The following is an 18,947-nucleotide window of genomic DNA, read 5'->3' on the forward strand; positions in this document are numbered from 1 at the left end:
TTTACAAATTGTCCATTGTTTATAAAGTCCGTAAGAGTTTAACTCCTAGAGCTTCTTACTGCTTTGTTTTAACCTATTTAGTCTGTGTGTTTTAATCAGAACAAGCCAGTGTTTTATTCTGATTTCAGAGACTCAGTTGATTTCCTGACTGCAACCATACTACAAAGATGGTGTAGGCTTATTTTTCATTATAAGAGAAAAAAGTATTGAAGTTACTTTAACAATGAGACTCTCAAGAGGATTCTAAAACTTTTTAACATCTAAGATAGTTCTGTCAGTAGCTGAGTATCTTGCCTCTTACTAAAAGAGCTTTTTGTAGCTCCTTTCTTACTTAAAATTCAAGTGACTAGAAGATTCTTGGTAAAAGTTTTAGAGGAACCAAAGCAATCAGTATGAAATGGAAAATACATTATTTTTTTAGGATTAAAGGTTAAGAGCAGAGGAAATTTCCTTTATCTCTAGGGGAAAGAGATCTGGTAAGAGTCCACCCTTCTTTTCAAGGGCAATGCAAACCTCACAGTAGTACCTTTAAATAAAAAATGTGTGAAGTAGTGAATCTGAGTTCTGTTTGACAGAGTGGCTCTTAGATTGCTGGTAGAAAGTAAGTTTTAAGAGGTAGGCAAGCAGATACTCAGTTATTGCTAAAATATTGTAAATGCTTTCCAAATGTATTAAAATTTGCATTGGTATGTTCCCACATGCTTATGATAAAGATTTATTAAGTTAACTTGGTAAGCTGCATTGTAGTTGAACAAATTCTTTCAGGGCCCAATGCAACTCAAATCAACTGAATATAGGACAATTACACTGGCGGAGCAAAGTTAATTATAACTTGCTATCAGCCAAGACCTTCTTTTACAAAACTGACTTTATATATCCAGCTAGAGACCGTGATACTTTCTCCTGAAAATCAAATCAGACTTTAAGAGCTTTGGAAAAGTTCTCTGACTAAATATACTACCAAACATTAACTATACTAAAATAAGAGTTAAACATTAAGTGCTGAGTTCTTGATCTAACATAACGGAACTTCTGATTCTTCAGCTGTACGCTGTGCATGCTTGCTCCTCAGCATTTTCTTTCCAGCTTGAGTTAGGTCAAAGTCCTCAAGGTTTTAGTGCTGTGAAAAAATTTCTGGTATTACTGCAGGCACCAGTCTAACTGTTGACTCTTGTAGTTGTCATCAACAAATGAGTTGTTTGAAAAAGCTATGCAGCTTTGGATCAACTGCCATTCCAGGCAGTTTGCATCCCAGTTACTTTAAAAAACATTAGTTACTCTTTTATTTTTTTCTAGCTCGCAGTTGAATTTCAGACTCCAGTTGCCAGGTTCAGTTAGTGTAAGCTCACAAAGTATATGGAACAAGTTGTCACCTTCAAACTTCAAAATAAAGGAACACCGTAAAAATCTACCTGGATACTCCATTCTTCATATTTTCATCTCTATTCAAATTCTCATCTCTACAATCCACTGATCGCTTCTTTCTCATTTTAGACATCTTTTCCATCCAATTTCAATGTTGAGCATTTAGTTCTGAGAGCTTAAAAAATTGAAAAGCCTATTAAATTTTTGTTGAAAGCAGTCTAGTGTCATATTAGCTTTGACACAGATACGGAGAGTTGCTTTTGAGTTCATGACTGTTTCAGATATTTAGGCAGTTCTAGTAATTGTTCAGGTTGTTGAATTGTAGCTTTTAGTAAATATTTTGAAAGTAGTTGTAAGATTTATACAAGTCTTAAAGACAGGTATTTTAGATTCAGCTAGTGGAAGATTTATCCTAGATAGTTATTTGTATTGTGGGCACTCTTAAATCTCTCACAGTTAGGTACAGTCCAGTAGACGTGAGATATATGTAACTTGTTATTAACCAGGGAGTTAACAGTAACTAGCTTCTGGCTTCATCTCAAGATGAAGCATGAATAGCATGTTCCCTGGTTTAGTCAGGTGTTGATATTCATTTATCTGTGCCCAGCTATGGATCCTGAGGACAAGTAATAAATGCCTTGCAGTGTGTTTTTGGAGGACTGGAATAAGATGTAAATTCAGCATTCATCTCTTAAATATATAAAAAAAACATATATATACATGTGTTTATTTTAGTTATAACGTGTATGCTGTATGCCTTTATGAAAGTGTTGAAAAATTGAGAAGCGAGATTTCTGTAATTAAACAGTCTATTTGCCAGTGTAGCCAGTAACGTTGAAGCCACTAGCCAAGTAAAGTTTAAAGGGTAGTGGTAGTTTTAAAATAAAAATAAACTGCATATTTCATGAAAATGAGCAGCCGTGTAAAGGCAAGAGGCCAAATCAGGGAAAAGGCTGACAGAATTTGGCTGTTGAATTTTTCACCTAGTAAAAATTGACTAAACACATCTGTGTAGTTCCATACTACTTGCAGTGGTGCTTCTTCATGGAGGGGTGGAGTGCCACTGAGTAAGTTGACTCCTACAATAAGCAAGATGGAACATTCAGGAAGGAAAAGCTCTACATCCTCCCTAAAAAGGTGTAGTTTTGGATTAAAAAAAAAAAAAAAAAAAGCTGAATGACATCCCATGGTCTTTGCCTTTGTTGGCAAGTCTGGAATGAAAAGTAAGGCCCTGTCTCTGCAAGGTATCACACATCAAGGCTCTTATAAATTCAGTGGGTCTTTTCCAGATTTCATTTAATTAATTTCAGCTGACTGAAAACAGATCTTTAGGAATTTCTGTAAAGAGCTATTTCTGAAATACTGTTTTGGACTAGTTTTATATACAGACTATTAATTTAATATCTCTTCATGTGGAGGAGTGCATGAGATTGGGTTGACTAACACCATATACCACGTCCTGTATCATCTGGAAACATTCGCATTGATTTGTCTCTAGAGCTGGGACAAGAGTATTAATTTATTTTCATGACTATACTAACATTTTTGTCATTCTGAGTGCTAAAAATCTTGTTTGAAAATAGGCTAATACGTTATTTTACCAAGATATAACAAGTTCAGCATTCCTGTTGTGATTTGACATCTAGTTTTCTGGATCACATTAACTTTATGTACTTTGGTACTTCATTGATCCAGTTGTATTTTAATTTACTAAGCATGAGGACTCTTGACAACTGTGTATTGATAAAGCATGCCTATATCTTGTAAAACTGTTCAGAGATTGACTTATTTGCTTTTAACAATCAACAGTATGTTTGAATTTAATTCTTTGCCTTGACAGTGATCTAGATTTGTAAAAATACTCTTACAGAATAGAATCACTTCTCAGGAGTTGCACTGGCAAGCTGAACTGGTGTGATTGGAGTACTCTGCTCAGCATTCATTTATCTGAGACTTTGTAAGAAAATCAGTGCTTGCTAAATACATTTGACACTGGGCAACTACAAAGCTGAGGAACCTTTCTGTAGATCTTATAATCACAAACAGGTGGCACTGATGGAATCTCTACAGTATTTGGCTAACCAGTTTTTTAACTTGTATGACTTTCGCTGGCAAACTCCGATATAATTTCCGAGTTGACTGTGCACCTGTATCTTCATTATGAAATGTAAAAAGATTGATAATCTGACAATAAACTTGGTTGCACAACAATATCAGATTGAAATAGAAAGATTTTTTTTATACGTTATTGTGGTTTCTAAGTCAAGTACTGCCCAGTGCAAATACAGTACTTCCCAGTGCAACATCCGAACTACTATGCTAAGTCCTCCTCAGTGATCTTTTACTCCCATCTTTCTCATCATGCTGACTTCTCTCCTCTGTCTGTTCAGCAGTGGGAGACATTTAGCGAACGCTCTTCAAGCTCACAAACTCTGACCCAATTTGATTCTAACATTGCACCAGCTGATCCTGTAAGTCAATCACTTAGCTTGCTTGTTTGAAATTAATTTTATTAACACTGAATTTCCATTCATTGTATATAGCTGTTATGCATGATTTCATGAACTGCTTTTTTGGGAATGGTGGCAGGCTTATTAATTATTTTTGCTGATTTTTGGAATAGAAGTTTTCTGGTACTGCTTAAGATTAATATCTGAGTGCAGTGAATGCTAATTTTCTTTGTATAGATGGAATACAACACTGCTATCAAAACCTGTAGTAGACAAAGCATTTAATATATTTTGAAAATGAGTTAACTCAAGGGCCACTCCCAGTGATAAATTAGTCCTCTTTTCAGATTCTGTCTTCAGTATCTCTTTGAAGCTGCAGATCTTTATTTGCACAAAATCTTAGGAGCTAATAATGTCAACTTAACTGAAAATGCTATCAGGCTTTAATGGAAGTAATATTTCATACTCTTAATGTTTTCAGTGACTTGGTTATTAATTGGGCTTTTAGTATTTCTCCAGCAAAAGCTGTGCTGTTTTAATGTTACTTAGGGAGGAGTGCCCTGAATGATGATGTACTTACATATCTTGTCCAGCTTCGGAGCCAGAAATCTACTACATTGTTTCATGTTCTGCTGGTTTTAAACTTCAGGACATATAACACGGAAATGATTCTGAGGTGCATTAAAATTACTTTAGAATTTAGCTGCTACTTTTCCTACTGCTTTTCTTACATATTCAATTACCCCTATGTCACTGTCCACTGTCATTTGATTATATAGCAAAATCTAATAGGTGCACATAATAGGCATTTAACTGCTTTTAATATTAAACACGCCCCTTCTGAAAAGATAATATTTACAAAAATTGCATATATATGCAAGTATAGTACATACACACAAATATATACTTCTTATTAGTACTCCAGTCTGAGACATCACTGATATTTATGTGCAAATAGCATTTATAGATGCTGGAAAGATGCTGGAAGCTAGAACTCAAACTGCACTGTCTCCAGTGTGCAGAATTGCCTGGAATACTTAAATTAAAATGTCACTTAGTTAAAAAAAAGCAGCCTCTTTTCATCTCCAAGATAGACCTTTTAGGGTTAAATGCGCTATATTTTTTAAGTTGTTCTTGAAATCAGTTAGTGGTTGTTTCTCTTTGTATATAGTTACTTAACAATGTAGAGAATTGCTGTCTTGTTTCCACAACAAGGTAGTAATATATTCATGCACATAATTATTAAATGACAGAAATTTGAATTTCAAAATTTTCCCATGTGCAGTTAACTTTAAAAGTGGAATTGTGATGTGTGGAAACCTCATATCTAGCCATATACTTGTGTGTGTGCGTATACATGTGTACATAAATATAAATTCAATGGAAATTTATACTGGTAAATGCCTTTGTTTGTACTCAATTCTTGTAGTTGAGAACATTTTTAAAGAACAGCAAGCATCTTTGATGCTTGGTAACTGTGTCTTCTTACAGTAAGCAGAAATGACAGCAAATTTTCACTAACAGCATTCAGGCTTCTTATTTTAATGGTTTCAGCAGTGGTGCAGTGATTTTTTTTCAACTACTGATGCTCTCCCAAGGGAGAGAAGTAGCTTTCTTGAGTATTTATTAATAATGATCTAAAGAGTAAGTTCATAGACCAATTATTTTTTCTTACAATTGGAAAAGCAGCTTCATTGGAGGAAAAAGATGAATAGAAAACGTTTTTAAAAACACATTTATCTCCTGGTATATTAACATAATGGCCCTATTATAAGGGAAAGTTGGTAGCATGTTAAGTTGCTTTCTGTAAAATTAGATTATTGATCTTTATTAGTACTTTACGTATAAATCCATTTAATCAAGACAAATTATTTTTGTAGTAGCTGCACATTAGAGCAGAGGGCTGAAGTAACTGCAGCAAGTGATTTTTGCATGATAATCCCACTACAGGGGAGAAAAATGCAATATATCTTAATGTATTCCTAGAAGCCTCATGTGACAAGTGTTTGAGCTATAGCTAAAAATGTGGTCTTAAAAGTTTATATTTGTGTCGAGTAGCGCAAATCAGTTTAAACAGTTCTACAAATGAATAATGTAAATGTACTATTCTTGGTGAAAGTGATCTACTTGACCAGTCAAAACCAGATTAAGCACCTGATACCACAGCAATTTTGAACCTTGATGTCTTTTCTAGGGAAAGAATATAATCTATTTTTTTATGCTGTCATTGTTCCCTCCATTCATGTATTCTGAATAGAGATGACAGTAAAAATCTCACATGAGTATGACTATTTTAAGTTGTGGACAAAACAAAATTTCTGAGATATTTAAAGCTATCTGCACGTAGTTTAGTATCCTATCCAAGTGAAAAAGGCTGTCTATAAATTACACTGAAATGGAGTCACTAGTCTGAATAGCAAAGAACATGCTGAAGTGTAAAGTCAACGTCTATCTAAAGATACATTCTGTTGGGTTTATTATACTAAAATTTCAAAGATTTTTACCACTTTAAAGAAGACGGAAACTATTTGTCTTAAAATACTACAAAGTACCTATTTTACTGGGAATTAGTCATACCATTTTAAAGGGAGGTAATTTTCTGAGGCATCATAAAAAAAGCTTAGGAGTAGGGTTTTCAAGGTTTTTTTTTGAAGATGCACTTGATGAACAGACTTCAGTATGCCAAAAATTATGGAAAGCTGTCAAAATTGGGGTCCTATTTACAATAGTCGTGGTTATCTAGCAAAACATTTTGAATGTGCTTTAAGTAGAATGTTAGGTTACACTTTATAAATGGTTAGAGGAACTTCAGCTCATACAGCTTTGGTTTTATAGGTATGTTAAATTCGCTAGAACTGTGTAAAATTAGACTTCGGGATTTTTGTTTAGAAATGACTTCTCACATGGTGTCAGGGACTCTTAAGGGAACAATGTAAAACTAGGTTAACACCACTTACTCCATCTACTCCACAGGATACTGCAATTGTGCACCCAGTTCCCATAAGAATGACTCCAAGCAAAATCCACATGCAGGAAATGGAGCTCAAAAGAACTGGAAGTGGTATGATGTTTTCCCTTGCTAATCAGGAAAGTGTTGTACACTTAGAGTTGAGTTTGCTTCCTTAAATATCCTGACTTATTTTTTTCTACTTGAAAATATCTTGAGTTGTAACCAGCATAACAATTCATGAAATTTCTGAGTTAGGAGTTTGAGTATTGTTCAGATAGATGCAGAGTTTGAATTAGCCATTTGCTACAGTGAGGATTTCACCATCTGTAGAAGACTTATTGCTTGGAGTAATAAAGAAGCATTATGGTATATGCTTGATTTGGGCCTCAAGAATGTATAGGTTTCCTTACTAAACTCTGGAGGTGGCTGTGAAGATGGGGAACATAGCCTGCTTTGATAAATCGTGTATTTAACAGGAAATTGAGCTTTGAAGAGTCAATTTACACTGCTGTGGTCAAAAATACTGTTTATTCTTTTGAAACCTAATAGCATTTGAAAGTTATCTGTAAACCTACTTTATACTCTGGTCAAGAATAAACAAGGTTGTCTGATAATTTTCCCTGAACAATGGAGTCCACAGTCTCAATTTATAGACACATGCTAATGTCAGTATTTCCTGAAGTAATGTTCAGCATTCAGCATATGAGAATAGAGAACTGTTCTCAACATGCTTCTTTTAATATTTCCGTAGCCTTGTAAATAGATCGAGATTCACAACTCTCAATCCTGAGAAATGCACACAAAGTGTAAATTTCAAAGTTAACGCTTCTGATGTCTCAATTATTTTAAAGTATAACAGTTTTAGTCTTCAGTATAGCACTTCAGATAAGGGCACAGAAAGCTACTGTGAAGCTTTAACCTCATAAGTAAAAGCTAGTTTGATTATATCTCTTTATTTAGACTGATTATTTTTTTCTGTCCAGATCATACTAACCCTACTAGCCCACTACTTGTGAAACCACCTGATCTCCCAGAAGAAAACAAAATGAGTTCATCTGTAAAATATACACCTGGAAATACAGTTAGTAAGTATCAAATACCTTCTGATCTTGTTTTTATGTTAAGCAAAATGTAGATATATTCAGTGGATGAAATGCTCTAAAATGAGATAAACATATCCTGAGAATAGAGATGTTTCTGATATGATGTATTAGAAATAGTGTTAAGAAGGTTCTGCTAATGTCACTGTAGATAATTTCCTGCATTTGTGTTCAAAAATGTTCATTTTTATCAATTCTTTGTCTTTGTTTTCTATTTTAATTTTAGGATGAGAAATTGAAATGTATGGAAAGTGGAATTGACTAAGTATCATTTAATTCTGATTTCCTCAGAACTGTATAACTTTTTTTGATGAGTGAAAACCTCTTGACAATAAAATTTTCAGACAGTTACCTGTTTTAGATACTAAACAAAATTTTAGATACTGTTTTTTAGGTATAGCTTTTCAAGTGTTTATTTGCTTATAATAGCCTCCTTGATTTTCAGCATCTCCTGTGTCCAAAAAGTTTGGCATTATTTTGGTTTCATTAGTCATAGAGGTCCCAGATTACAAGTAGCCTGAATGAGATCTAGAGCTTCAAAACAGACTTGTTTTGGAGATTGTTTTCCTGTTCTCTTTTAGCTGGGAACATGTTTCAGTAAAAATAAAGTTTGAAGAACTCATTACTTTAAATTCTTCACTGTGCCACATTAAGGCAGAAGTATTTCAGTTGTAATATAAATGGCAAAAATGCACCTTCTGAATTGCTCTGTTTACTTTTTCTTTTTTTTCATGAACTGTTCCAATGACACCCTTCTCTTCCAAGGTAATTTCTTGGGCCTGTGTTCTTTCAAAGCACAGTTCCATTTTCAGTAGGAAGCCCTCTGATGCAAAAGAAAGAATAAGCAAATACAGTCTTGCAGTAGAAAAGTTACTATGATATGCAGGATCTAAGTTCTGAGACTCCTTTCATACTCCATTACCTGAGTATAGTTTAACCTTTGTAATTGTACAATTACTTCTGTAATTTTTGTTATACCAGGAAGGATTCTTCCCTGAGAGGAAGACTGAAATACAACAAACCTGGTTTTGGCGTAACAAAGGCCACTCTGTAGTTTCTCAAACTGAGTTAAGGGATGCCCATTCTTTTACTGAAAGAAATGGCTATTGTCAGTTTTGTAAGCGTGGTTGTGGGTAACACCATTTGGGTGAATCCTGAAGAAATTGTTTAACATAAGCTACCCCTAGAAACTGAATTTCTGATACTTCTTTGTATTGAAAATCTGATACTTTTTTGTCAATCCTAAGATTTTCTTTTGCAGATTTACTGTCCTGATAGTTAATTTTTTCATGGTTCTCTGGAGTCATGCATTAATACTATCTGACTAACTTCTGTGCTAAGTCAGTGACAAAGTCTGTAATGTATTTCCTTCAGTTACTGGACTGATCTCATTTTTCAGTGTTTGCTTTATTTGCTTATTGGTGTTTATCTGTGCCAGAATCCATTTAAAAATAAGTTTCAATTTTATTTTGTAGAATGTATTTTTGTTTGTTTTTTTTTTTTAAATATCACTGTTTTGGAAATGTTTTCTTACAAATGGATATTCTTAAATAAGAATATTCTGTTGCTAGGTTTACATTTGTTTTCCAGCATTGTACAGAAGAGTACAGATTTTTCAGTGGTTTATTGATCAAAATTTAAATGAACATTAGTTGTTTTACTTCACTTATTCTGCTGTTCGAGGATCAAGATATTAAAATAGTATTTGAAGTTGAGAAATCGATGAAGATTTATGAGCATCAGCTTGGTATTGAGAGAGTTCTATTTTGTCTCAATTTTTCAGTTATTGCATCAAGAGTAATTTAGCGTAGAAGTGATTAGTTTGTAAAGAGCACCTCAAACTTAATCCAGGAAGCAAGGAAAAGCTTCTCTATTGCATGATATAAGAAAAGTCATTAGGCATAGACACTGCACTGTTATTTTTCTTTGCAAGTGAAGTGTTTTGGAACAAAGTAGAAGAGAATAAAAAAGCTTAGTGATAACTGGAGAAACTAATTCATCTGATTGCCTGGCACCCACAGTGTTGAAACTGTTGCTATGCAAGTAAAAATAAAAGCAGCAAAAATAATTACTGTTTTCACAGTTTGTTTTAACTTTAAAGCAACATACTACTTCAGTATGTCATAAAGGACAAGTTTGTGAATGTTATTTTAAAATCCTGTTAAATTGCGTAAACAAGATAATGGAATACTGCAGTCAGAAGGGAAAGATAGTCTAAATTAACTCCCTTCATAATGAAATACCAGCAAAGCTGGAGACTAACTTGCACTACTAGCATGGAAGAGCAGAAACCACTCTTGAGAAAAATAACACTGCAGAAGTCCCTGTATCATTCCTGATAGGAACTTTACCTCATTATCATACTTAAGTAACTGGTCATGCTCACAAAGGATTCCCTTCTATTTAAGATTGTGTTCAGGTACATGAGTTAGGACTAGCCAATATGTGAAGATTACATTTGCTGAGTGACTAATCCTTTGCATTATGTAACTATTAATTTTTTTTTACTCCAAATAGCTTTGAAATCACTTCAAAAATACTCCTTATACTAGAAGTGGAAACCCAGTAGTTTCATATTGAAATGGTGTAAAACTTTTTGGTCCAGAAGGTCTTGCTCTTCCCTCCTTAGAAGTGGGATTGATTACACATATTTTAGTAGGTTATATTACGTGAATGGCTCAAAAAATATATACACTAGTAGAGATGTCTGGAGAAAGATCACTTTCTCCATGAACTGTCTCCATGACTTTTGCTTTAAGCTTAATTTTCTCAGTTGATCCTTGGAAACTTAAATACCATCACATAGCCACAAATTCTGTTTTTTTTAAGACTGTGTATCTAGGTTTTTTTTTTTTAATTTTCTTTAGACCTCATTCAAAATAACTTCTAATATGAAATTAAGGTGAAATAAGGTATTATTCAATTTGCTGTGCATGGTGAAGGTGTCAAGCCAATTTCACTAGATCAGTGTACCTCCAATTTCAAGAAAAAAAGGAATAGGTAAGAAGGTGCCTTAATGAACAGGAAAGTTAGCTGTGCAGGATTCTCATGTCTGGGTTCATTCCATACATCTTGACACTTTTGAAAACTTCATTGTCCTCAGACGTTAAAGTAATTGTTTGAGACTAAGTAATCCAGAAAAATTATTATAGTCTTATGTAGAATTTTCTCTTTACTGGTAGCTGATTGTGTGAGTCACATTTTTTCCTGTTGTTTACCCACCCTACATTGTGCTTCACCAGGTGTTCTGGAATCATCCCAAATTAATCTTTGACAGCCATTTTTCTGTCAACATTCATTCTATGCCAATTTTGTGATTTTGGTGAGACTAATCTCTGATGAGAATAGTTGGCTTTAGACAGCTTTTAAGGCTAAGGGTGAGCTTAAGAAAACTGTCTGAACGATACTGTAATAGAATCTTTCATTTTTATAGGTAGGCTTAACCAAAAGATGAACAGTTAAAAATAAATATATATATATATGTATGTATATAAATATATCTATATATAATATAGATATTTAGTCCAAAACAGAGCTGACTACTAGCCTTGAAGGTACAGAAGTTACAGTAGTAACAAAACTATATAGTTTTTCTGTGTACTGTACATATCTTTTGCTTTGCCTGACTTCTAAGATCAGTGACAGACTTTCGATGCTTTTACAATCTCATGTTCTACTTGTTCATTTTTCTGGGTGTCCTTTACTTCTGTTGGCTAAATTGTTATAGTGTTGGAATGTCAAGTTGTTTTAGAGCTATGCTCGGGAAATTTACATTTAATATTTTAAATACAATTTATTATCTGTATCTGTTGGCATACATTGATTGTGCAAAATGAATATGAAACTTTGTACTTCCTTTTACCAGCAGATGGTTACAGCAGTTCGGACTCCTATACTTCAGATCCAGAGCAAATTGGAAGCAGTGTAACGCGGCAACGGTCAGTAGAGTAACGACTAAAAAAATAAGAATTGATTAAAGAAGCCTGTTCTGAGCTTCTGTGTTGTTTTTTTTGACAGCTTGCTTATGAAGTGGCAGCCAGATAAACTATTACTTCAGTAGTCAGAAATGTGGAAGCAGTCTGTATTTTAACATATTAAAATGTATGCTGTTCATGTTAATGTGGAAAGCACAAATTTTAAAAAAAAAAAAAAAAGGTGCAATCTAAAGAGTTGTTTGGGATTAGCCAGGTGCAGTCTGAAATCTTGAAAATACTTTCTCCTTAAATACAAGGGAATGTAAACACAGGTGATCATAATGTTGCTTGAAACCAATTTTTGGTATCTTTAAAGATATCCATTAGGCATTAATGGAGAAGAACCTTGTGATTATGTACTGCAAGAGGTTTGTTTGTTTGTTTGTTTTTTTAAATCCTGGCAGTAACTTAATCTGTTTTGATAATGGGCTTCTATAAAATGAAAGCCAGGTACAGGCCCAACACAAATTAAGGGGCGGGGTGAAGTTATGCAATCATATAACCAGCAACTGCATTGTATGTCATAAGAGAATGTGCTGTACCAGCTGGTGCTAATTGTCCCCATTAAATCTGTGCCTGAATAGGATAAAAACCAGCTATGCCATTAAACACCATACAATCCATTTCAGAGGTGAGTTTCAAAACAAAAATAATTGGAGTGACTTCAGTACCAAAGAAAGATTTGCAGTTACCTTTCAGTACAGCAGCTTGAAAACTTTTCTACCCCATTGTTACTTAATGGGGAAAATGGACTCTATCCTGCTTTTGTATATTTTTACACTATCAAGATGATGGCTTGTTGTTTGTTTTCCACGTTCTTTTCATCTCTGATTTTGGATTGGGTTCTCTTGCTGATTTGTGTAGATGAGTGGAGCTTTCTGATGAGCTGCCACTTTCTGGCACGGGTATTTTCGATCTAGAACTGACAAATCTGGCCATGTCCACTCCCAGTTCTACTTCCTTCCATTTATACTTTTATACCAATTGCAACTTTATCTATAAAGATGACATTGTCCTTAATGCTACCCTAAGTCTAGAGTACTTTTTGTATTTTCAAAAAGTAAAACAAAGGCTGTGTCCGGTAATGATACTTACGTGACACTGTGTGTCAGGAGTGTTTGAAAACCTCTCTCCCTTCTTTTTATCCTACTTGTGCCCTTAATTCTTCATTTTCTTCAGACTTCATTGTCTGGAAGTTTACACAATTCACAGAAAATTCACAGAAGTATCCTTCTGGAGAGTACGTTAAGAAAGCATTTTTTTCTATTGAGATAACTTGATTTTCTGCCTGACCTAATATGATCAGGAATTTCAAGTTTTGTATGAAACCTATGGGAACCTCCAGTACCTGTTTCCTCTCCTAGTTCTATCTCACTTAGAGAAAAATGTTTCAGAAGTCAGTCATTCATAAAAGATTTTATCGCTTACATGTGAGTTGAATAAAATTGTAGCTGTATCATATGAGGGATTTAATAAATCTGTCTTGCTCAAGATGGAGCAAGGAAGTTTAAGCAAACTGTTTTTAAATGGAAGCTGCACAAAAATATTGTATGCAATAAATCCCAGTATCCCACTCAAGTTCCTTATGCCTTTCTAAACTCCGTGTTTGATGAACTTGCAACATACATCCACTAGATGGTGATCATACCTAAGAATAAGTTAAAATTTCTGAAGATGCTACCAAGTGTAGAGATTGGGAAAATCTCTAGCAAAGAACTAGAATCTTGTATGCTGTGATGCTCCTTAAACCTTATATATCTGCAGGCAGATCCAACAGAAACATACTCTTCTTCAAAGACATTAAACTTAAGTTTAATTAGGATGTTGAGTACATTTTACATACTTTGAAAATCAAAGTGACTACCACCTGGATGAAATTACCATATTTAAGATTCTGTACTCCTGAACTATCATCATTTGGGTTGTTTATGAGAAACTATTGGTTTCCTAAAGATAAATTACTAGTAGTAATATAAGAATAATCTATAAAATGGAGATTTAAGTATAAATAGAGAAACAATCTTGAAATCAAAGGATAGTAGAAGTTTAAAACTGATTTTGCACTCTTCAAAATCAATGGTAATCATCAGGCTCTTTTTCATCTGTCAACCTTTACTTGTTAATTAAATGTTTAGAATAAATTTTGAATTTTAGTTTTGTTGTGGCTCTAAAGTGATTTTAGGCAGCTTTATGTTTTGCAGATCACATTCAGGAACGTCTCCAGATAACACCGCGCCACCACCACCCCCGCCAAGGCCTCATCCTTCTCATTCTCGATCGTCATCTTTAGATATGAACAGATCCTTTTCAGTTACCCCAGGTCAATACCTAGTATATTTTATTTTTTAGCACGTACTTCTGATGCAGACCATTTCTTCGTTTTTCCTCTGAAGAGGGATTTAGAATAAGTTTTTAAAACACTGCTTCTGAATGAAAAAGCTGAAAATATTGCTACTCTTAGCTTGTATTGAGATCTGTACAACGCTTTGCTTAAACAAGTAACTTAAGACTAAATTTGAATCATAGAAGTGATGCCATTGTAGCCCTTTGGACAAATGTGAGAAGTGAAGTCTGGAAATAACATTTCGGTAGTTTATCCATGTGCAGTGGATAGCTTATGCCAGTAAATTTTCAAGAGGAGTTATTTTCGTAATGGATATGTTAAAGATGAGTGTTAAGTGTCTCAATGAAATGATTAAAGGTCATTTTTTGTACTGTTGTTAAGAGTTCTTATTGTACTTACGATTTGTCAGTACATTTCAGCTTGGGATCACAAAAAAGGGGGAAATGTTAACAGTATATAATGGGAGTAAAAGAAAAAGCAGATCAGGAAAGTATGACTGAATACTTTGAACGGGAGCAGAGGACAAGACACGTGCTCCGATTCCTTGTTTTTTTTTATTTGCAAATTTGAAAGTTGACATTACAGTAGTGGTTCTAAATGACTGATTTATATGTAGGCAAAGTTTGTATTTCTTCATTTTTTGACCAGTCAAAAAATTAGATACCGTGTAATTTGAAAAGTAACAAACTTAGCTAAATGCGATTCCTCTTACAGGACAGCAACAGGCTGGAGTTGTTGCCTATCCTCCCGCAGTGCCTCCAAGACCACAGCCTTCGCAGGTGATGTCCCTTTTGAAAAGTCATACTCTAACCTGATGTACTGGACAGTACTATTTAGTACTATTTTTATCTAACTCTGAATTTTAACTTCCCTCTAAAATGAGCAGTAATAGCTGATCTTTTTTGAAACCACTGCGGTGTGAATGATGTGAAAGGTCAAACTTACAGCCAAATGTTCGCCTTTCCTGAATAAATAATTGCTTCTGGTGGGACTATGTGAAAGAATTCAAGTAGAAGAAGAAGAACTGAACAGCTTTGGAGCTCTGAGTTGTAATAAAGAGAGAAATGTTACACTTTCACGCTTCTTTACCTGTGCCTGTATAGCCATTGGGAGATCTTCTACAGTTCTGCAAAATAAACGCTTCTGTTTACATCCATGACCCTGACCCAGTAACAGTTTTTAACAGAACATGTCTGCTCCAAAAGGCATGTTTCCACTACTTCCCTTGTCATAAACTTGGTCATTTTTACAGTCTCAATCTGAGTCAGTTCATTTAGCTGATTTGGTAGAAAATTATGCACAAATTCTTTTTGTCTCAAACAGCTGAATCATTCAACTGTTCTGCAGATCTGACATGGGACAGGTAGAATCTCTTTTGAGTTGTTTTTCAGCAGCAATTATTTTTGAGCCATATGTAGAAGACCACAAACAACAGAAATAAGGCCTTGTAGTTACCCTGTTTTTCTATTTCGTTTGAAACTGATTTTGCAGCGGAAATATTTAATAGTGCTCTCCTGTATGCTTTCTCTGATAGGCAGCAATGTCTGAATTGGTGGTACAGTGTTTTCCTTTATTGAAATATGTGTAACATCCATTTCCTGCTTGGCTTTCTGTTTTCATCAAACTTCTTGAAGTGAGCCAGTTGATTCAGAAATTATCAGGAAGGAAAGAGGGTACGATGACAGACATTCCACAGAGTTTGATCACATCATCATGTTTTTTTTCCCCCTATAGGAACTAGATTAAGATGTCTAACTGAAATATATGTGCTGTCCAGTGAGTCTAGATAGTCCTACCACGCATCTTTGGTCTCATCCACAGGACTGAGCTTCCTTTTCCGTTAGCTGTTTCTGTTTTCCTAACCACACAGAGTGGTCTGTTTGTGTTTTAGACAAGATGCACTTTGTTCTACTGACAGGACATAAATCTTTGATTGAAAAAGCAAGTAATACTTAATATTCTGTCACAAACTGTTGTTTGGCAAGAGTCTGCATCAAGTAACTGTTAAGCATTGGGTAACTGTTAAGAGCATTGTTACTAAGTATTTTTGTTCCTTTATTGCAGGGTGCAGGTCCTCATGTGCATCGCCCAGTAGATGCTGAAGGCCTAATAGCTCATACCAGTACCTCACCTCAACAAATACCAGAGCAGCCAAATTTTGCAGACTTCAGTCAATTTGAGGTGTTTGCTGCATCAGCTGTAAACAAGGAGGAAGAAGATGAAATTGAAACACATTCAGAAGTCTTGCAGGTGAGTGGGAATGAAAATGTCAATTGTTTAATGCCACCAACAGTTTAGGAGGTTTTGTTAAAACCTACTTTTGCTGTTTGAACCAGTGGTTGTTTGTTGTTTTTTTTTGTAGTTGTGTGATGCCTGTCCCTTGCTAGAAAGCGCTTATATTATGGGTGGCTGTGCTTCTTTAAACACCAAACACCTAGGCAGAAGAACTTGCTTTCCTCTCAATTCTTCGTTGTAATTCAAAAGATTTGGTAATTATTAGCATATATGGGCACAAACATAATTATTTGTACATTTAAGACATAGCACAAGCAAAACCTCTCTTCTGCTTATTCTTGCCAGCCTTCCAAATGACGTACCAAATAGTAAGTTTTAAAGTAGACAGTAGGTCTTAGTAAATGAAATAACTATCAAGTATTTTAAACATCTTCTGAAACCCCAGTAATTCGGTTTTGTTCAATATCATTGGACAAACAGCTGAAGTGAATAGAGCTTTACGATATTTCTACAATAGATTGAGATGTATACAGAGCCTCATTTCCTACTGCATGACATAGGACAGCTAAAAAGCTGAGGTTTCCTGACTGCGTGCCTTTTTTGTGAGCTGCTTCCAGGTCAGAATAATGTGACCAAGATAGTTTTAGATGGTTTTGCTCCAAAGCACATATTTTTACTGTATTCCAGCCTATGTCTCTAAAGACAACTTCAACTATTAATTGAAACGTTAACAGTGTTCTTATACAAGAAACACAGCATACTTCTGTTTATTCCAGTTGTTGCTGAATCAAGTGCTTGTTAAGCATTAATTTTCTAAATGTAGTTTAATATCCCTTTAGGTCGAAAAGCCCTCTGATTCTGCAAGTTCTCTTAGAGTTGCCAAAGCAGATGGAAGAGTCGAAGAGAAATCATCTGCTAATGTCCCCACTAGTGCGGTATGCAATATAAAATTGGAAGGAGAGCACACTTGTCTGATATATATGAAATTTCACGCTTGTTTTGATTTATTACACCAACTTTATGCACTTAACCCAATTTTATTAGACCCATTATTTGCTTGAAATAGGCACATATATGATGAATTACTGCATCATAAGGTGTTCATGATTAGCATCACTCTCGAGACAGCAGAAAATTAAGATACTTGCAAGTGTTCAAATGCTTGAAATAGAACAAAGTTTTTCATGAAAATCTTTGTAACGGTAGCTCTTTTATGGTATAAAAACATAATTGTTAGAGGGAAAGGAAAGGGTGCACTCGTGTATTTGCAGTTGTCAGCTAGAGTTCTTATTTTTTTTTTTTATCTATACAATAGGAAGATGCAGTTATATGTCCATCAGAAAACGTGATTGTTAATTCAGTTAGCCAAGTAACTGGTTCTAGAAGTATGTAACACAAATTAGCATGTCATAAATCAAAGTTAAAAAGCGGTTTCTGAGAATTAATAGGCTGTGTTTTCCCCTTCAGGGTAAAGGCACTACCCCACTTGCTCCACCACCAAAGCCTATTCGTAGAAGATTAAAATCAGAAGATGAGCTAAGACCTGAAGCTGAGGAACATACACAGAAAACAGGTGTCATAGCTGCTGTTCTTGCTTCACAGCCATCTATTCCTAGGTAACCCAAGAAGTGTATAAATACATCTGTTATTGGGAAGTTTACATTTAAACAGCAATACACACTTTCTGTTCTAGGAACTGCAAGCAACTTCAATGTGTTTGAATTAGATTTATGTAACAGCTTAAGGAGTTTTGATTTTATGAGATCATCTCAAAGCCCCTGCTTACTGGGAGACCTTGTAGAGATCTTGAATTTTGGAGTGTGAACCCCTAACTTCTGCGAGTATGTTGGAAACAAGTGGTGGAAGTATTAAGATGCATTACTTCATTTTAAGTAATAGTTACTATTAACAGTCCAAAATCTAGTCTTTCTGTCCCTAGCACAAAAGTAGGCTATTACATCAGTCTCTTTGAGATGAATGAATGTGATGCTACTGTATGTTGGGACTTCGGAAAAGTAGTTATGAGAAGTTTCTAAAATGTGCTTCTTGCTGTTTCCTTGAAACCAAGTATATGTGACTTCTGCACAAACAAGATTAATTGAACCAGGCAAAAGAGGGGAAATTAACACTACACCAAGTTCAAAATTCTGAAAAGAGTATTCTGTTCATTGTTTAGAAGTGTAAATGAAGTATTCAGTTAAGTATGAAATGACTTAAAATACTACTAATATATTTTCAGATCTGTTGGGAAGGACAAGAAGGCAATTCAGGCATCAATCAGACGTAACAAGGAAACCAACACTGTTTTGGCCAGATTGAATAGTGAACTTCAGCAGCAACTAAAGGTAATATAGTAATCTTTATTTAAAACAAAAAATCACAAGAAGGCAAGATGTCAGTGATGCACAGTAGTTGGCATTTCTGCAAACCAATGATTAATAGATGGGAAAGGAGTAGAAGATATCAGCATAAAATATTTAGTTGTTTTTATAGATCACAGAATATACCTAGTTTTGATAGAATTTTTGA

The 18,947-nt window shown here is 34.6% G+C and overlaps 1 protein-coding gene across 17 annotated transcripts in view; it reads left to right on the forward strand.

Annotated features, from left to right (window-relative positions):
* REPS1 (RALBP1 associated Eps domain containing 1) overlaps positions 1 to 18,947 on the forward strand; it is a 64,951-nt gene that overhangs the window by 43,778 nt on the left and 2,226 nt on the right. For 5 of the 17 annotated variants that reach the window (XM_038176545.2, XM_038176537.2, XM_038176543.2 and 2 more), the window contains exons 10-19: positions 3,756 to 3,836; positions 6,789 to 6,876; positions 7,749 to 7,850; positions 11,731 to 11,803; positions 14,041 to 14,159; positions 14,898 to 14,962; positions 16,248 to 16,433; positions 17,258 to 17,353; positions 17,886 to 18,034; positions 18,658 to 18,763. In XM_038176545.2, coding sequence (XP_038032473.1) covers positions 3,756 to 3,836; positions 6,789 to 6,876; positions 7,749 to 7,850; positions 11,731 to 11,803; positions 14,041 to 14,159; positions 14,898 to 14,962; positions 16,248 to 16,433; positions 17,258 to 17,353; positions 17,886 to 18,034; positions 18,658 to 18,763 — 1,065 coding nt within the window. The remainder of the gene's footprint in view (positions 1 to 3,755; positions 3,837 to 6,788; positions 6,877 to 7,748; positions 7,851 to 11,730; positions 11,804 to 14,040; positions 14,160 to 14,897; positions 14,963 to 16,247; positions 16,434 to 17,257; positions 17,354 to 17,885; positions 18,035 to 18,657; positions 18,764 to 18,947) is intronic. The other 12 variants (XM_038176538.2, XM_038176544.2, XM_038176541.2 and 9 more) reach the window with 7 other exon arrangements.

This window comes from Anas platyrhynchos, chromosome 3 (genome assembly GCF_047663525.1).
Source record: "Anas platyrhynchos isolate ZD024472 breed Pekin duck chromosome 3, IASCAAS_PekinDuck_T2T, whole genome shotgun sequence".
NCBI lineage: Eukaryota > Metazoa > Chordata > Aves > Anseriformes > Anatidae > Anas > Anas platyrhynchos.